This window comes from Cervus canadensis, chromosome 10 (assembly GCF_019320065.1).
Source record: "Cervus canadensis isolate Bull #8, Minnesota chromosome 10, ASM1932006v1, whole genome shotgun sequence".
Classification (NCBI taxonomy): Eukaryota; Metazoa; Chordata; class Mammalia; order Artiodactyla; family Cervidae; genus Cervus; species Cervus canadensis.
In genome coordinates this window covers 22,714,310-22,732,740 of record NC_057395.1, presented here as the reverse complement: position 1 = coordinate 22,732,740, position 18,431 = coordinate 22,714,310, and the positions used below count along the sequence as shown (strand labels likewise).

The 18,431-nt window shown below is 38.2% G+C and overlaps 1 protein-coding gene across 1 annotated transcript in view; it reads left to right on the top strand.

The window, feature by feature from the left end:
* MALRD1 (MAM and LDL receptor class A domain containing 1) overlaps positions 1–18,431 on the top strand; it is a 512,454-nt gene that overhangs the window by 477,340 nt on the left and 16,683 nt on the right. The window contains exons 37-38 of the mRNA XM_043480161.1: positions 4,425–4,504; positions 4,600–4,696. Coding sequence (XP_043336096.1) covers positions 4,425–4,504; positions 4,600–4,696 — 177 coding nt within the window. The remainder of the gene's footprint in view (positions 1–4,424; positions 4,505–4,599; positions 4,697–18,431) is intronic.

The window sequence follows — 18,431 nt, the reverse complement described above, 5'->3', positions numbered from 1 at the left end:
GTTCCATACATGTCTAGTTGTGATTGCACATTTTTCACTTTCTGAGTCTGGAGAAATAGATTCTGGAAGCAGTTTTTTCATCTTCTCCTTTAGCATTTTTCTTTCCCTTTCTTTTACCTCATATATTTTGTTTTCTGTTTCTTATTTATGTTTAAAAAAGGTTTTTATCTCCTGATTTTATGCTCCTGCCAATTCTCTAGCATATCTTGTCCATCCTTTTTCTATGTAGCAGACTATCTTGTATGTAGTAGATATTCAATAAATATTTTAAGAATAAGGGATTATTGATTTAATGAGGAGATCTTCAGGGATCAAAATGGAAGAGTAGGAAAATGGATTTTGCATGTGTGCTCCTAATAGAAGACCAAACTCAAACCAGCTCAAATGATAAAGGAATTTATTGACTCATGTATCTAAAAAGTCTGAATGCAGAGCAGACTTGAAACAGGAACAGACTGAAAAGTTTGAAACGCCATTAAGATTGTTTCTCCCTTTCTCTATGATTTCCTAGGCTATGTCTTCCCATTAGGTTATTTTATCCTCAGGCTGGCTTTTATAGCAAAATGGTAGCTTTATAGGGCTGTATTCTTCCTTTTTCACATCAGAATTGGGCAGAGGAGAATTCTTACCACAAATATCCATCAATGTGTACCCACTGGTGACAGAATAATTTCTGGACAACTCATGTCCATATCTGTCTATGAACAAATCCCTGTTGACTGGGAATGCTGTCTGGCGATGGACAGGGTCCTGAGGCAAAACACTGCACCAAGGAAAATGAGATAGCCCTAGAGACAGGCTGGGGTTTCATCTCAGCCAAACCATAGAAGTGCTTATAATCTGATGGAGGGAAGGGAAGGCAGATGGGTGTTTCAATGAATTTGGGGCAGGCAGTCATAACATACATGACAACTGAGTAGCAGCTTGAACTTCCATTGTTCTAAAACAAGGCTGAAATGCTTCCAAATGCCCCTTGGAAGAAAAGCTATGACAAACCTAACAGCATACTAAAAAGCAGAGACATCACTTTGTTGACAAAGGTCTGTATAGTCAAAGCTATGGTTTTTCCAGTCATCATGTATGGATGTGAGAAGTGGGCCATAAAGAAAGCTGAGTGATTAAGAATTGATGCTTTTGAACTGTGGTGTTGGAGAAAACTCTTGAGAATCCCTTGGACTGCAAGGAGATCAAACCAGTCCATCCTAAAGGAAATCAGTCCTGAATATTCATTGGAAAGACTGATGCTGAACCTGAAGCTCCAATACTTTGACCACGTGATGCAAAGAGCCGACTTATTGGAAAAGACCCTGATCCTGGGAAAGATTGAAAACAGAAGAAGGGGACGACAGAGGATGAGGTGGTTGGGTGGCATCACCAACTCAATAGATATGAGTCTGAGCAAGCTCTGGGAGGTAGTGAAGGACAGGAAAGCCTGGTGTGCTACAGTCCATGGGGTCACACAGAGTTGGAAATGACTGAGCAACTGAACAACAAAAGATAAGGCTGAAATGCTCCATTGTTAAACTCATTAGGTATATGAAATAAATGAGAAAACACACAGCCTCATATTAATTCGGAATAAATTAAATTTTCTCAAAAACTTTTTGCTTATGTGTACTTTCTGAATAAAAACAAGTTATTTTTGACATGTTATCAAGCTTAACAGGTAATTTTTTTTTATTAAACTGTTTCCTATGATTCAGTATGAAAAAGAACTCCAGAATAATCTCATCACATCTGACATTTCTTTTCTTCTTGACATTAAAACAAAACAAGCCTTCTCATTTAGACTGAGATATCCTAGTCTTTGGCTTCCCTGTTGGCTCATTGGTAAGGAATCCGCCTACAGTGCAGGAGACGCAAGAGATGCGGGTTTCATCTCTGAGTCAGGAAGATCCCCTAGAGAAGGAAATACAGCCCATTCCAGTATTCTAGCCTGGGAAATCCCATGGACAGAGGAGCATGGCAAGCTATAGTCGATGGGGTAGCAAATGAGTCAGATACGACTTAGTGACTAAACAACAACAATAATCCTAGTCTTTAGCACGAATATTATATAATGTTTATCATCCTTATATTAATAGATCTTGTTGGGTTATACAAGAGGTGGAATCACCATTGCTTTCAATCTTGTCTAATGATTATATAACTAAAACATTACCTAGAAAGGATTATTTGGTCCTTAATTTTCAAGCAAATAGGGTGAATCTCATTGCCCCATTCTTTTAGGGATCTCACTCTTGGCATCAGACAGTTACACAGGACTCCCCACACCCACTCGACTCTACCAGGCACCCAGCTTTTCACAGCTGTGCCAGGAACGCCCCACCTGGACTGTTATCCTCTGGTTGGCATTTGCTTAAGCAAAGCACACCAGGTTCTTCCCTAGATCATCTACTTTCCCTTTTTCTCCCCACAAGAGCCTTTACCCTCTGTCCCCAACAACTGTAAAACTACCCAGAATGCTGTCACTGAGAATAACAATCTGTGCCTTGCTTCTTCAGGAAAAGTCAGTCTCTTATTTTTCATTTGGTATGCTACTATTGATGATTTGCTAGTAAAAAATAAATAGTTGAATAAGATATCTAAAGTTCAGATTGCACATGAAAAGGAATAGAGAGGATGCCTAGTCTTTAAAAAAAAATCTCAGTGATCTCTAGGATTCACTGGTTTGATCTCCTTGCATTTCAAGGGAACCTCAGGAGTCTTCTCCAGTACCATGATTTGAAAAGCATCAATTCTTCAGCACTCAGCCTTCTTTATGGTCCAGCTCTCACATCTGTACATGACTGCTAGAAAATACAGATCTTTGTCAAATGTCTTAGATCAAGTCAGTCTAAGGCAAAATGTGAAAGACTGACATGTTGATTCACACTGCCAACCTGAGAACTGATAAAGAACACTTATTAAGGTTTATGAGAGTAAAAAAGCAAATAGACTCTGATCTTAAACATTTCTAATTTATTTTAATTTGAATAGAGACTTCAAAAACAACTAAATTGCCTTAATTTCTACTTTTTAAAGAATATTTACTAAGGAAAGAAGGCATTCTTATGGGCCCCCTTGAACCTCTAAGCTTTTTATATTTAAGGAAGCTATTGCTTTTTTGAAGAAATTGCTATTGGTTATTCAGATTTTCAAAATCAAAAGAGAGATTGAGAAAACAAATTAACTGTGTGCTGAAGAAACATTGCTTCTAACACATAGCTTTTAAAAACATGCATTCAAAAGCCAGTTTTTAATCCAATTTTGTCACATGTACTATGAACTTGGCAGGAAACTCAACCAAACCCTTCTTAATTTGTATCTTGTTATTTCTGGTAAACAAGAATGTATATATAAGCTTTCACATTTATATGCAAACGCATTCTACCAGAGAAATTCTGACACTTACGCTGCTTAGAAATAAACCTCGTTTCCCTTTGAGGCACGAGTTAGTCTCCAGCTCTGAACTTTCTGAAGGCAATCCATATCAGAGCAGATATTCCCAGTGTTATAAATTTCATCACGTATGACCCTAAATAAAGCAGAGATAGTGAAATCCTATAGGATTGATGGTATTTCCAATTTGATTATTAATCTGATTCCACATCTATGAAATTGAAGGATCATCCCCTTATAATGAGAAATAAAAATACTCTCTGATTTATATTTATGTTAATCTATTATTTGAATATTCTCTATTGGTATCTGAAAGAACTTAAATCCATTCACTATTGAAAAATGTGCTAGCTTTAGATTTTGAGACAAATGAAAAAGTAAAGTAGTATTGGGCACTGGTGATAAATGAAGTCAGCTTTTGAAAACAAGAAATGAGTCTTGTTCCCACCATCAGTTCAGTTCCATTGCTCAGTCATGTCTGAGAGACCCCATGGACTGCAGCGCGCCAGGCTTCCCTGTCCATCACCAAATCCCTGAGCTTGCTCAAATTCAAGTTCATCGAGTCAGTAATGTCATCCAAACATCTCATCCTCTGTCGTCCCCTTCTCCTCCTGCCTTCAATCTTTCCCAGCATCAGGGCCTTTTCCAACATATGGAAATATGGAATTGGTCTGCCACAGTAATCAAAGGAACTGTGGAACACAGAAATCGAAGGAAATATATTCCAATATATGAAATATGGTTCCCACCAAATAGGTAAAGATATCAAGCCCCCACCTTACAGATAAAACAAGGAGGGAATAAATACTGGAAAAAAAATTCTCTTACACAATAATGTGAAAATAATAAAATTTAATTTTTTTTTTGCTTTGCTTTAGCATTTTTGGTTTCATATCAAAGTTACCCACATTCCTGGTATTTCATTATTTTTTAACATTCATTGTTTTATTCCATGACAGTACTGCTAAAATATGTTTCCACTTCTTCTTCTTCTTCTTTTTTTTTTTTTTTTTCCCAACTATCACATTTTATCTCATTTGCAGATGTGCACAAGGTTGGAAGGGAAATCGTTGCAACATCAAGGTTAACCCACCGACTGCTGATTTTACGAACACTCAGAACAGTAAGTGACATTGTGACCAAAATCACTTGAATTTTGGAGTCTGTTAATATTTTTCACTGAATATTTACATTTTTTTCATTGGTTTGAAATTCCAGATATATGGGCCCTCCTGGGTATTGGATTAGCTTTCCTGATAGCTCATATTACACTGGCGGTCTTGTGTTTTCTTGCCAACAGAAAAGTACCAGTAAGGTAAGTGATGCCTTCGATTGTTCTGGCAGACCAATTTTCTGAAACATTTTATTTGTTATATTTTTCTTTCATTCCGTGTTACATTCAGGTAACTTTAGTTTTCCATACTTCATGGATTTATTTTTCTGGGAAGAAAGCCTAAGCTATTTAATGATTAGTAGTTTTTAAATAAAAACCCATACGTTTACTTTTCTGATTACGTTAGGAACATTTTTGATGACACCAAATAACAAAACCTGATGTTCAGCCCAAATGAAAGATGCACAAGGTGATGGATGTCCCACTTTCTGGCAGTGCTTAGGGTTGGCAGCAGATCTTTCAAAGAGACGCTTTCTCAGCTTGCTCAGGGAGGTCTTGCACCAGTGCCCAGACCAAGCCTCCATGTCCTCGGCGGCAGGCAGATCCGAGGCTGAGAGCTGCGTACCTGGAGAGACCCTGGGCTAGACTCATGCATGATTAAGACCTCACTCCCTACTGTGCCCTTCAGGATTCTGGGGCTTCCTACCCCATACCCATCTTCTACATCTGAATGAGAAACACATCACATCCCCCAGTAATGAAAGCGGTTGACTTTCCCATGAACTAAACAAGATAAGGGCTCAAAATAAGATTTCATGAAATTTTAAGAAATTAAAGGAACGCATCGTCTCGTGCACACCTGTATTTGTGGTCAGAAATTTAGATTTGCTGCAAGCCAATGTGTCACAGAGCCCTGGATAAACTGCCTGTTCCTTGGTGCCAACTTACATGTGCCTCCTGCTTGAATTCTCCTCGGATCTCCAGCCTGCAGTCATGTTGATTAGCAGACACCAAACTTGATATCATCAATTAAGGCACATTTATTATAAAATTATAGTGTTCATTAGGAAAAAAGATATGATGTTTTAATCCATTACTATTAAGATCTTACTCATCTATTAATTCTTTGTTTCTTATGTGCCTAAAATATGCCAGACAATGTGGATACAAACATGAATGAAAATAAGTCTGGACTTAAGGTAGTGGGGGAAAAAAGAAACAATGTTACTAAGTGAAATACTGGCTTTGTGCTACTATATATAGTAGCATTTTCCAGAGAAACAAAAAAATAGATAAAAAGATAGAAAGCTAGCTAGCTAGATATCCTGTTGTTTCTATCCTTCTGTGTGTATATATCAAATACAAATACATATCAAATGTATATATCAAATACATTTTAATATCAAATACATAATATTTGATATCAAATATTTTAAATATTTTTATCAAATATCAAATACATAATATATTTATATTTAATGTATAAATATATAAAACCTATACAATAATTAGTAATTATTATATAACTATCATATTAATATATTATCTTATTATGTTTAAATATGTCAGTATACAATATATTAAGATATCTTAAAAATTAACATATCTCCATATAAAGAATTATATATTAATATATTACATTTATGCAATATGGATTATAAAATTGTTTATTAATATTAATGAGATAATCACATTTAATTGTATTAATAAGATTATAATATATTAAGAGAGAAGGATTTATTTGTTCATGTAATATGGGGACTGGCAAGCATGAAACTTGCAGGGCAGGCCTGCAAGCTGGAAAGTCAAGTAAGCGTTGATAGTGTAAGCATGAGTCTAGAATCTTTCAGACAAGCTATCAGACTGGAAACACAGGTAGGATTTCTCTGTTGTAATCCTGCGGCAGAATTCTTTCTTTTTTAAGAAATCTCAGCCTTTACTCCTAATGCGTTCAAATAAGTGAATGAGCCCCACTCACAATAGAGGTAGTAATCTTAAAGTTGGCTGACTGTAAGTGCTCATGACATCTGAGAAGTCCTTCACGGTAACATCTGGAGTGTTGTTTGAGCAAACGATAGGGCTCCACAGCCCAATCAAGTTGACACATAAAATTAATCATTGCACTATATAAATAAGTTTTCATATGAACACAACCAGCAGAAGTCCTCAAAAAGAACCTTAAGTTTCACACCTTCTCCAGATTCATATTGGACAACCTGTATATTCTGGACTATGGAGAGACCTCTAAGGCAAATGTAGGTGGCACCGCAGCCCAGCCTGAGAGATCTCTTTTCCTCTTTCTCTCCTTTCTCACTTAGAATTTGAAATCATGATTTTTTTCTTAATTGAGGTACAGTTGTTTATCAGTGTGGTGTTAGTATCTGGTGTATAGCAAAGTGACTCAGTTATATGTATATATACATATATTTTCTTCCAGATTACTTTCCATTACAGGTTTTTACAAGGTATCAAATATAGTTCCCTGTGCTATACAGTAGGACCTGTTTATCTATTTTACATATAGAAGTAAGAGTCTGACAGGCTACAGTCCATGGGGTTGCAAAAGAGGGGGGTACAACTTAGCAACTAAACAAGTGTGTATCTGTTAAATCCCCAACTCCTAATTTATCCCTTACCCACCCCTTTCCCCTTTGGTAACCGTAACAAACCATAGTTTGTTTTCTATGTTTGTGAGTCTGTTTCAGTTTTCTAAATAAATTCATTTGTATCATTTCTTTTTTTAGATTCCCTGGTACATGTTTTAACATATGTATTTAAATTTAACAATAAGTCAGCTTTATCTGAAAATTAAGTTTGAGTTAGTTGATTGGATAGTTGGCACGACTGGCTTTGTCACTTAGATGAGATGGTAGGCAAATTCCATAATTTAAAGAACTCAATATAAAATATTCCAGAAATTCTTTTCTTTGCAACCACTAAACTTACAGCTTACTGTGAACAATACCGGATTCTTGATCTCTGAAGAAGATTTAGCTTCAGGATGAGAGACCAGGCTTGACCACTCAGGGCTCTTGTGTGGCAGAAGTTTTATTACAGTGAAAACAAAGAAAGCTTCTGACAAAGACATCAGAAGGGGATGGAGAGTGCCCCCTCACTAGTCTTACCAAGGGAGCTATATACTTTTTAAATTGGTTATTACAATAAATCAAAAGAATGTCCCAAGATTGTAAAGGTCTTACTAGACCCATTCCCACAATTTACATTTTAAGATAACAGGATTAGTCAGAAGGTTCTCAAGAAGGAGAAACATATCCTCAAGCAGGATACATTGTTGTTATATAATCCTTAGTACAGAGTTTAAGCTGAGTTGTTTTGTTGTGTAATCATCAGCTCTGGGCTTAAGGAAAAAAAAACTAAAACTAAGGACTGTAAGAAAAAAAAAAAAGTTTGTCCTTTTCTCCTCCTTGAGAGCCCCAGACCCCTATCCCCTCCTCAGTGACCCCCAATTTCTTATCAACCTGTCTAGAAATTGACTCAATACAATTTTTAGACATTAAAATAAAACTGTAAAAGGAGATGCATATTTTTCTAAATGATTTTAGAGCTAACTCAAGTGGCAAGGCTCAAAGACCACTGCAGCAAGTTTGATTCTCCACCAACTCCACCCTCCACACACACCCTACCCTTGGGAAGTGTTAGCATTCCTCTAAAGTGTGTGGCATTTCACACAATATGCCTAGCAGAGCTATAGAAACACATGTATTTTTGATACTACCAACCAGTCCATCCTAAAGGAGATCAGTCCTGGGTGTTCATTGGAAGGACTGATGCTGAAGCTGAAACTCCAATCCTTTGGCCACCTCATGCGAAGAGTTGACTCATTGGAAAAGACCCTGATGCTGGGAGGGATTGGGGGCAGGAGGAGAAGGGGATGACAGAGGATGAGATGGCTGGATGACATCACCGACTCGATGGACATGAGTTTGAGTAAACTCCGGGAGTTGGTGATGGACAGGGAGGCTGGTGTGCTGCGATTCATGGGGTTGCAAAGAGTTGGACACGACTGAGCGACTGAACTGAACTGAACTGAAAAATAGCCTGGTATCCCTTCAGGGTTAGTTACTGAGTTGTCAGAATGTTATCCTCAAGGAGACTGTTACAACACCATTTTGTAGTGTCATTACTGAACAATTTCCATCTTAACCATTCCTTATCTTTACATTCCCAGTTTCTAGCATCATATGCATAACATATCCAATATACACCTATTGAAGACTGTCTGTACTTTAATATTATCCATACTTCCGGTCATCACCAGAAATATTGCTCATGTCTACTGATGACTTTTCAATTAAAATGTTGCACATTAACTTTTTTAAATGTCTTTTTGCAAAAAAATCATTTAAGCCCTAAAGCAAGTTAGAATGTTTGGCTGGGAGATAGCTACATGATAACAATGACTCATCTTGAAAATAATACCAAAACTTTGAGATAGGCAGGAATTAATGTAAGCAGGAAATGTATCACCTTCTCTAAATAAACCTTAACCTTACTATTTTTCATTAGATTTTATAAAAAGAATCTGTAGCATAAGAGATCCTTCAGTGACTTGAAACTTTTTTGTATTCATTTCTAAAAAACACAGGATGGAGCACTGTGTGCTCAGACAATGCTAAACACAACAACAAGCCTCTTAAAGTTGTTTTTAGAGATGCAGTTCCTAGATTTTATTATACATTCTCTGACCTTTCTGTTAGCTACTTGCCAGCAAATGTATGAGTGAGGACACTGATTGCAGGGGAAGAAAGCATCTCAAGCACCTTAATCAAAATAAAGAATTTAGTGTAACAGTGCACATGTCTTAGAGAGCTCAAGGGTAGGAATAAAGAGATCAGGCCTCAGGAAGGCCTGGACCCTGTGGTATTCTGCTTCTCATCTCTGCTGCTTTTTGCTTCGCTCTTGGTGATTCTCTCTCTGAAGACATACTGCCTTTACTCTGTGTATATAACAAAAAGGTATTGCCTTGAGGATGGATGTTATTCATTGTGCCCCCAGGCCTGTGGAGAGACTATATCTTTGTTTTCCTATCTCTATTCCATATTCCAAAGGAAGACCCTTTGATTAGCCCACTTGGGTCAAGATCCCATTTCTGGTTAAATCAACTATGGGTGAGTTATGGGGCAAGATCAACTGTACAAATATGGCTGCTGGGACCCCATAAATGCCCCATGGTAAGGATGATGGTGGTCATCCTGAAAGGTCTCTGAAAGGTATCTACTACACCTGGCCTCACAGTCCAAAATCCACCAGATTTTTCCTCATGAGAGTTCAGTTCAGTTCAGTCAGTCAGTCATGTCCAACTCTTTGCAACCCCATGAACTGCAGCACGCCAGGCCTCCCTGCCCATCACCAACTCCCGGAGTCCACCCAAACCCATGTCTATTGAGTCAGTGATGCCATCCAACCATCTCATCCTCTGTCGTCTGTTTCTCCTCCTGCCTTCTATCTTTCCCAGCAGCAGGGTCCTTTCAAATGAGCCAGCTCTTCGCATCAGGTGGCCAAAGTTTTGAAGTTTCAGCTTCACATCAGTCCTTCCAATGAACACCCAGGACTAATCTCCTTTAGGATGGACTGGTTGGATCTCCTTGCAGTCCAAGGGACTCTCAAGAGTCTTCTTCAACACCACAATTCAAAAGCATCAATTCTTTGGCACTCAGCTTTCTTTATGGTCCAACTCTCACATCTTTAGAGGATGCAACAAATTTGTATTAACTTCTAGAGTTGTTTGCAGTTAATACAAAATAGCTGTGACAATCCCACCTACACCAGGAAACCAATATTAAAGAACACAAATAAATAGTGGACTATTTATCCTTACTTTCCTAAAGCCACATAACACCCACTGCTTTCCTATTTTGGATTACATCATCTGTGCCTGGGGAAAAATACGCAATAAATAGCTGTTTATTATGTTGTCTTGTGGCACTTACTCCTAAAGGGTTGTGTTGATTTAATAAATACACTAACAGATGTTAAAAATTAACAGACCTATTTCATTCAGTTATGCTGAGAAATAAGATAGGTCTATGTCTTTCTAAAAACTTTCTAAGTAATTTCATGGGATTATAAGTATGTACAACTGTAAAAATATTACTGAGTAGGAAATTATAAGACCTGAATATGATCTTGGAAATGCCTCTTGATTCAATGCCGTGAACATATATTAAGACTTCCTATGTGCTGGTCTTGAAAAGCTCAAAGATATATAGATAGATAGATATAGATATATATATGGTTATTATCATCTTATATGCTTTCTGACTCATACTCCATTATAGTAATGTATTTATTTGCCTATGGCATGTGTAAAGGTAGAAATGTAAAACAAAATACTTTGGGGATAAAATGGAAGGAAAGAATGATCAAAATAGTAATTGTTTATATTTCTGATAAGAAAGAGGGTGACTAGTATCCAAAAAGGTATACCAGCTGCCCATGCAAAGTGCAGATGTTCTTGGTTGAGATTTATGAATGAGTGGCCTTGATGGCCAAATAAAATATCTGTCTCTATATTATTATTCTTTCTCCCAGAGCCTTTCCCACTGCTAACACCTTGTATGATAATGTGTTTCTTTGGGGGCGGAAGTTTTGCTTCTCTCCTAGTTTGTGATCCTTGGCTAGACCTAAACTGGGCTCAGTAATGAATATTTATCCTTAGCCAAAACCAAAAATTACTTACTCTGTGCCTCAAGGCATTCAGCTGCTCTTGCAGCTAGAATGTCACTAGTGAGCCTGTCTTTGGTCCCGGAAATGAATTCTTAGCCTTAGCAAACTGGAATTCCACCAGCAGCAATGACTAAGGTCACCTCCCAATGCTTGCAAACCTTTGCTCTCTCCACATATGTGTTTGCCCAAAAGAAGTACAGCTGTTAAGATGCACAAACCTAACTCCCTAGTCTCAGGCCTTTGTGCATGTATTGGCCATGTTCTGTCAAATGTTCTGCTAAATGTTTACTTTGAGCTAGAAAAGGAAAATGGAGAGCAGGGTTTTGAAATCTTTCCCTTAAAAACAGGATTGGACCATATGTGATCATGATGATTTCTCCGCTTGCTCCTCCTTCCTTTTATTCTCTCTCTCTCTCTCTTTTTTAAAGAATACCATGCCACCTATTCTTTTCCCTTAATCCTCACCTTTGTCTCTTGTCTTGAAATGATAGAACAGGCCCATTAAAAAGACCTCAAAGGAAGAAGAGCCTTTGTCCCAGGCAGATCACATCTCTGCACCTCTCAGAGGAGTCCCATTCCCTACCCTGTGCCTGGGGATTTCAGAACCCCTTTTATTCAGAGTGGTGTGAGTGGGGCATGGCATATGTCTTGGTGTATATCACAAAGAGGCGATGTATTCTGGGGAGATGCAATTCAGATGGATGAAGAGGGCTGCGAGGGGAAAGAAACATTTATATAAAGCCTGAAAGGATGAAAAAACTAGGTAGAGATGAGGAAAGAACATTGCTGAAAATAAAAGATAATGTGGAAACTTAAAGTTTCTCAGTTGGCTGACATCGCTATAGATTATGGAGGGTAACAAGTTACATTACTCTTGTGGTAAAAGTATGTGGTAGAGAGGTGGTTAAGGGTTTTGAATGACTATGAAGTAGTTTTCAATTTATTGATAAAGTTGGGGTAAGTGCTGCCTATCTCTGTCCCCACAAGGTCTAGAGAACTGGCCTGTATGGATTGCATTAATGGGCTCCCTTGTCATTTGAATTTATATTATGTTCGGTTGAAGTGGAGCGCATCTTGAGGGAGGAAAGAGAGAGGGGGCTGGGTATTCACAGTCCTGGCTCCAGCCTGGACTGTGGCCCCAGCACCGTTCTAGCCGTCTGGTAGCAGTGATGGGTCCATGAGGGGCCCTATGCAGACCCCCGCTGTACCTCTTCTCAGACTTCCTCCTTCCAGTCTAGGCTGGGAACAGGCCTGATGTCACTGGCCAGCCTATTGCCACATCCTCTATGGTTTCTTTATATTCTGGCCACACCTTTGCAAATTATCATTTTATCGAACACACCTCACATTTCCCAATTGGAGTATATCAGCTGTTTCCTGCTAGGGCCTTAACTGACGCAAGCCAGGAAAGTGTTTTAAGAATTACAAGAAGTCTTTTAAGACTGTGAGAAAAATGACCAGATCACATTTACGGTTAAAATTAAAAATGCAGAGCATGAGAATAGATTAGGGTAAGATTAAGAAAGCGATCATCTGTATAGAGAACATAATCCTATTTCAGAGGTTTGGATGAGAGACAATGAGAACTTGAACTTGAGCAGTGACAACTGACCTGATATAACTGGTGAGGAAAAAACAAGTGTCAGAATTGATCCAAGAGTGTTATACTTAGACAACTGCATAGTTGATAATGCCACTAACAAAACTCCAAAAACCCAGGGAGATAAACAGGTTTAGCAATAGGGAAGAAAACTATTTTGATATTCTGTATTTTCTTATACATAAATGAGGAAGTTGGACTAAAGTTTTCCCAAATATCTGTCATGTATAGCTGTGGTCCCCAATCTTTTTGGCACCAGGGACTGTTTCCATGGAAGACAATTTTTCCACAGACTGGGAGTGGGGTGACGGTTTCAGGGTGATTCAAGTGTATTACATTTATTATGGACTTTGTTCTTATTACCTTGTGATATATAATGAGATAATTATACAATTCACCATAATGCAGTATCAGTGGGAGCCCTGAGCTTGTTTTCCTGCAGCTAGATGGTCCCACCTGGGGGTGATGGGAGAGCGATGGGGTGATGGGGTTGTTGTTCAGTTGCTCAGTCGTGTCTGACTCTTTGTGACTCCATGGATTGCAGCACGCCAGGCTTTCCTGTCCTTCACCATCTCCTGGAGCTTGCTCAGACTCATGTCCATTGAGTCAGTGATGCCATCCAACTATCCGGAGCAGCTGTAAATACAGATGAAATTTACTTGCTCACCTGTCGTTCACCTCCTTCTGTGTGGCCCAGTTCCTAACAGGCCACGACTGGGGTCCAGGGGATTGGGAAACCCTGATGTATAGGCCATCCCCACAATTCAGAGCAGAATTTAATTATTATTAAAAAATAATAAAAATTATTATTTATTTATTTATCTTTAAATAGACATAGGGTTTACTCCTTTGGGCCCTGAGTATTGCCTGGTTGTAATGTATTAATAACTGTATTAAACCTTTCAGCTATTAGGGTGCCTTTTATCTGACTGAGTTGTGTCCTATCTTTATCTTTGCATTACAATTCTCCAAAAGAGTTAATGCTTAGTTTTAAAAATTAAAAGTGTCTAACTTACAATTCAAAATTAGACCAGACACTTAGCAAATCTATCTGTATGGTGGTCTTGACCACACAGATGACTGATGATCAGAAACAGCAATATCTGGGACTCAGTTATAATTCTATTTGCCGATAAATCTCTGGGAAGCAGAGACAGCAGCGTTTGCTTACTCTGTTCTTTGCCTAACACACAGTGTGCTTTTCACAAATAACACATAGGGCAGATGAAAAATAAGGTGGTTAGAATCTGTAATGTATTTGCAGTAATATATCAAAGTCCTACAATTCAGGCTCTATAAGCCAAATATGCCCAAGACATAGAATGAATGATGCCAGCTGCCATTTTTCCAGACTCCAGTGATCAAGAAGAACTTATTGGTCAAAGGAAGATAGACTAAATTTTCAGAAATACTAGGTTTACTTCTTCCATTCCCATAAAAATAAAACATAAAAGGAAAAACTTTCACAAAAACTAACCACAGAAGCTATGTCATCTGCGAATCTTCCCAGGTGAGGTTGGACAAAAGCAAACACTCCTACTTATAAGCGTCCAGACGGCTTTGTTCTCAGCCTTGTTTTTTCTCATCACATTGACTTTTGGTTTGATGTCTCCCATAACAGATTGTGAGCTTCTTGATGGTAGGGTCCATGTCCTATTCATATTCCTAAGTTCAGCAAATAGCAGTTAGAAAATGCATCTTAGTAATTATTTGTTTGAGGAACCAGAGGAACCAGTAATTATTATTTGAGGAACAAGAGATCAAATTGCCAACATCCACTGGATCATCAAAAAAGCAAGAGAGTTCCAGAAAAACATCTATTTCTGCTTTATTGACTATGCCAAAGCCTTTGACTGTGTGGATCACAATAAACTGTGGAAAATTCTGAAAGAGATGGGAATACCAGACCACCTGACCTGCCTCTTGAGAAATCTGTATGCAGGTCAGGAAGCAACAGTTAGAACTGGACATGGAACAACAGACTGGTTCCAAATAGGAAAAGGAGTACGTCAAGGCTGTATATTGTCACCCTACTTATTTAACTTACATGCGAAGTACATCATGAGAAACGCTGGGCTGGAAGAAGCACAAGCTGGAATCAAGATTGCTAGGAGAAATATCAATAACCTCAGATATGCAGATAACACCACCCTTATGGCAGAAAACAAAGAAGAACTAAAGAGCCTCTTGATGAAAGTGAGAGAGAGAGAGAAAAAGTTGGCTTAAAGCCCAACATTCAGAAAACTAAGATCATGGTATCTGGTCCCATCACTTCATGGGAAATAGATGGGGAAACAGTGGCAGACTTTATTTTTGGGGGGCTCCAAAATCACTGCAGGTGGTGACTGAAGCCATGAAATTAAAAAACGCTTACTCCTTGGAAGGAAAGTTATGACCAACCTAGACAACATATTAAAAAGCAGAGATATTACTTTGCCAACAAAGGTCTGTCTAGTCAAGGCTATGGTTTTTCCAGTAGTCGTGTATGGATGTGAGATACGGACTACAAAGAAAGCTAAGTGCTGAAGAATTGATGCTTTTGAACTGTGGTGTTAGAGATGACTTTTGAGAGTCCCTTGGACTGCAAGGAGATTCAACCAGTCCATCCTAAAGGAGATCAGTCCTGAGTGTTCATTGGAAGGACTGATGTTGAAACAGAAACTCCAGTTCTTTGGCCAGTTGATGCGAAGAACTGACTCATTTGAAAAGACCCTGATGCTGGGGAAGATTGAAGGTGGGAAGAGAAGGGGACAACAGAGGATGAGAAGGTTGGATGGCATCACTGACTCAATGGACATGAGTTTGAGTAAACTCCGGGAGTCGGGATGAACAGGGATGCCCAGCGTACTGCAGTCTATGGGGTGTTGCAGAGAGTTGGGCACAACTGAGCAACTGAACTGAATTATTTGTTAAATCAGATTTCTAGCCTATTTCCAGTAGGATGTTTGAGCCCAAATGAACATCTTATATTCCAAGAAATATTTCACTTGGTTTCAATGCTCCAGGATTTATTTCTGCTAGAATCCGCACAGATGACTCTTAAAGTTAGGATATCATTGTTGAGTATTATTGAAAAATTTCAATCCAGATTGACCTTCATTCCATTCTATAGAAGCTGAAAGCTAATAAAGGAATTCTGAATGATGCCTACATGTATGACCTTTAGCAGAATCATTATTGAATTCCATGATGGGCTACAAAATCAGCCCATAGTCAGGAGCTTAAATCCTGGAATATGAATGAAGGACATTATAGAAAACCAAAAACCTGTAAGTATACACATTCATAATCTATGGAAGAAACTGGATATCAAAACACTGGGCATTTCAGGGAGGCAGGAAATTCAAATTTACTTTAAGAAGTGACTATATTCACTTATCTCAATATTGTCCTCACACTGTATCATTTCATTTGGATATTTATATGTGTGACAGATTTTACCCTGAATGTTTCTGAAAACAATGCCTGTCATCTGACAGTCTAATCTAGTCCACCTAATTGGTAATCTAATTATCAGTTTTATTCATGTTATTATTCCCATTCTACTTTTTTAAATTTTATATTGGAATATAGCCAACTAACAATGTTGTGATAGTTTCAGATACACAGTGGGGTGAGTCAACTATACATATACACGTGTCCATTCTCACCCTATATAGATGAGTATATACATTTACTCTTAAAGTAATATTCATATTTATCAAATGAACAAAATTAAAAATTTCACATGAATTTTCAAAATGATTTGCTATCTTTACTAAATAACTAGTAGCTCCTTAAGTAACCACTTCTCTGATCATTGGGGCTTCCCTGGTGGCTCAGATGGCAAAGATTCTGCCTGCCAATTCAGGAGACCTGGGTTCGATCCCTGGGTCAGGAAGATCCCCTAGAGAAGGCAGTGACTACCCACTCCAGTATTCTTTTCTGGAGAATCCCATGGACAGAGGATCTTGGCAGGCTACAGTTCCTGGAGTTGCAAAGAGTTGACTGTACAAAATCAGCTTACATGCAATGTGTCAGGGATATAAGTCTGGAATAATACAGGCTTCATTGGTTTGTACATATGTGTGTTGTCACTGCTAACTTTCTCAAGTTGTTTCAATTCTGTTGTCATTGGATACAGACTCCAAATAGTCTAAGAAATAAATTCTGTGTGAAAAAATAGAAAGAGCCCTTTACTATACAATAGCTCCATGTTCTAATTATTTGATCTGAAGATAGCTATTTTCCCATTTCAATACAGATGACTGTTTGGTAGAAATAGTCCTGGGGGCAAGATTCAAGGCGCTTTTCAGCATAATCTTTCTGTTCACTATAAATCTTACATGAGCAGGAAGACAGCCTTTCAGTCCTGATATATTTCAGTGTTTCACTTGTTTCCGCCTATCCAAGCAATCAGAGTAGAAGAATGGTTGTAGGGAAACCAGAGTTGCTGCTTGAAAGAGGTAACCTGTTTAACTGAGGAAGTACAGGAAGGTAGTAAAGATAAGTGAGGTATGTGCTATTAGCAAACCATTTAGGTCTACAATGGCATGTAGCAAATACATTCAGTCCCTTTTGCCAGAGAATCAGAATTCTAAGTGTTTTCATTATTAATGATACTAGAGGATAGGGAATTTCAAAGAGGCGACGGTGGGATCAGCTCCATAATTTTTCTTCACTAACTGCTTTGCCATTCTCCTGCTAGACTGTTTTCTGCTTTCACATCATCTTTGATACCATTTCTCCTTAGAAGCATCCTTAGGGACACTCTTAAGTTCAACGATCTGTTTACTGTGTGGGAATCTCTAGCTCACTAATGAATCAAAGGACACAATTACAACAGAACTTGAAGATCAGCCTGTTTTTGTCTTTGGAAAAAGAAACACATATATCAGAAACTCTTAATCATTCATTAATATACTGGTTGGCAAACATTTATTAAGCACCTAGTTATCTGCTGGGCACTGTGTTCTTAGCTGGGGATATAGAAATATGGGATAATGTATAGTCTGGTGGAGAAGGCATATAGAAAAGCAAATAATGTCACTTCTTCAATAAGCATGTATGAAGCACATACAGCTACTTCCTACTAAGTTTTGGAGAAACACAGGTAAAAGAGAGACCTAGTCTATTTCAGAGGTGAAAATAATGTGGTGGGGGAGGTTGAGAAAGGATTTATGTGCTACATCACTCAAGTCTGAATTCATAGATTGGAAACCCCAGAAGAAAAGCAGGAAGAGCAGACAGAACAACTCGTGTCAAGCTTGTACTGGAGAATGGTGTGGGTTAATGTAAATAAAATATAGGTCCTGATGGCTCAATGTGTAAAGAATCTGCCTGCCAATGCAGGAGATACGGGTTCTGTCTCTGGGATGTGAAGATCCCCTGGAGAAGGAAATGGCAACCCACTTCAGTATTCTTCCTGAGAAGTCCCATGAACAGAGGAGCCTGGCAGGCTACAGTCCATGAATTGCAGAGTCAGGCATGACTAAGCATGCAAACACCGACAAGGAAAAATGATAGGAAATTAAGAAATTAAGAGATCTACATAGAATGCTAATCATGTGCTTATGTACTTAAAAATTTCTCTTTATATTTTATTTTTTTTATTTTTTTTTTTTGCTTTTTTTTTTTTTTTTTTAATTTAGTTTGGAGGCCAATCACTTC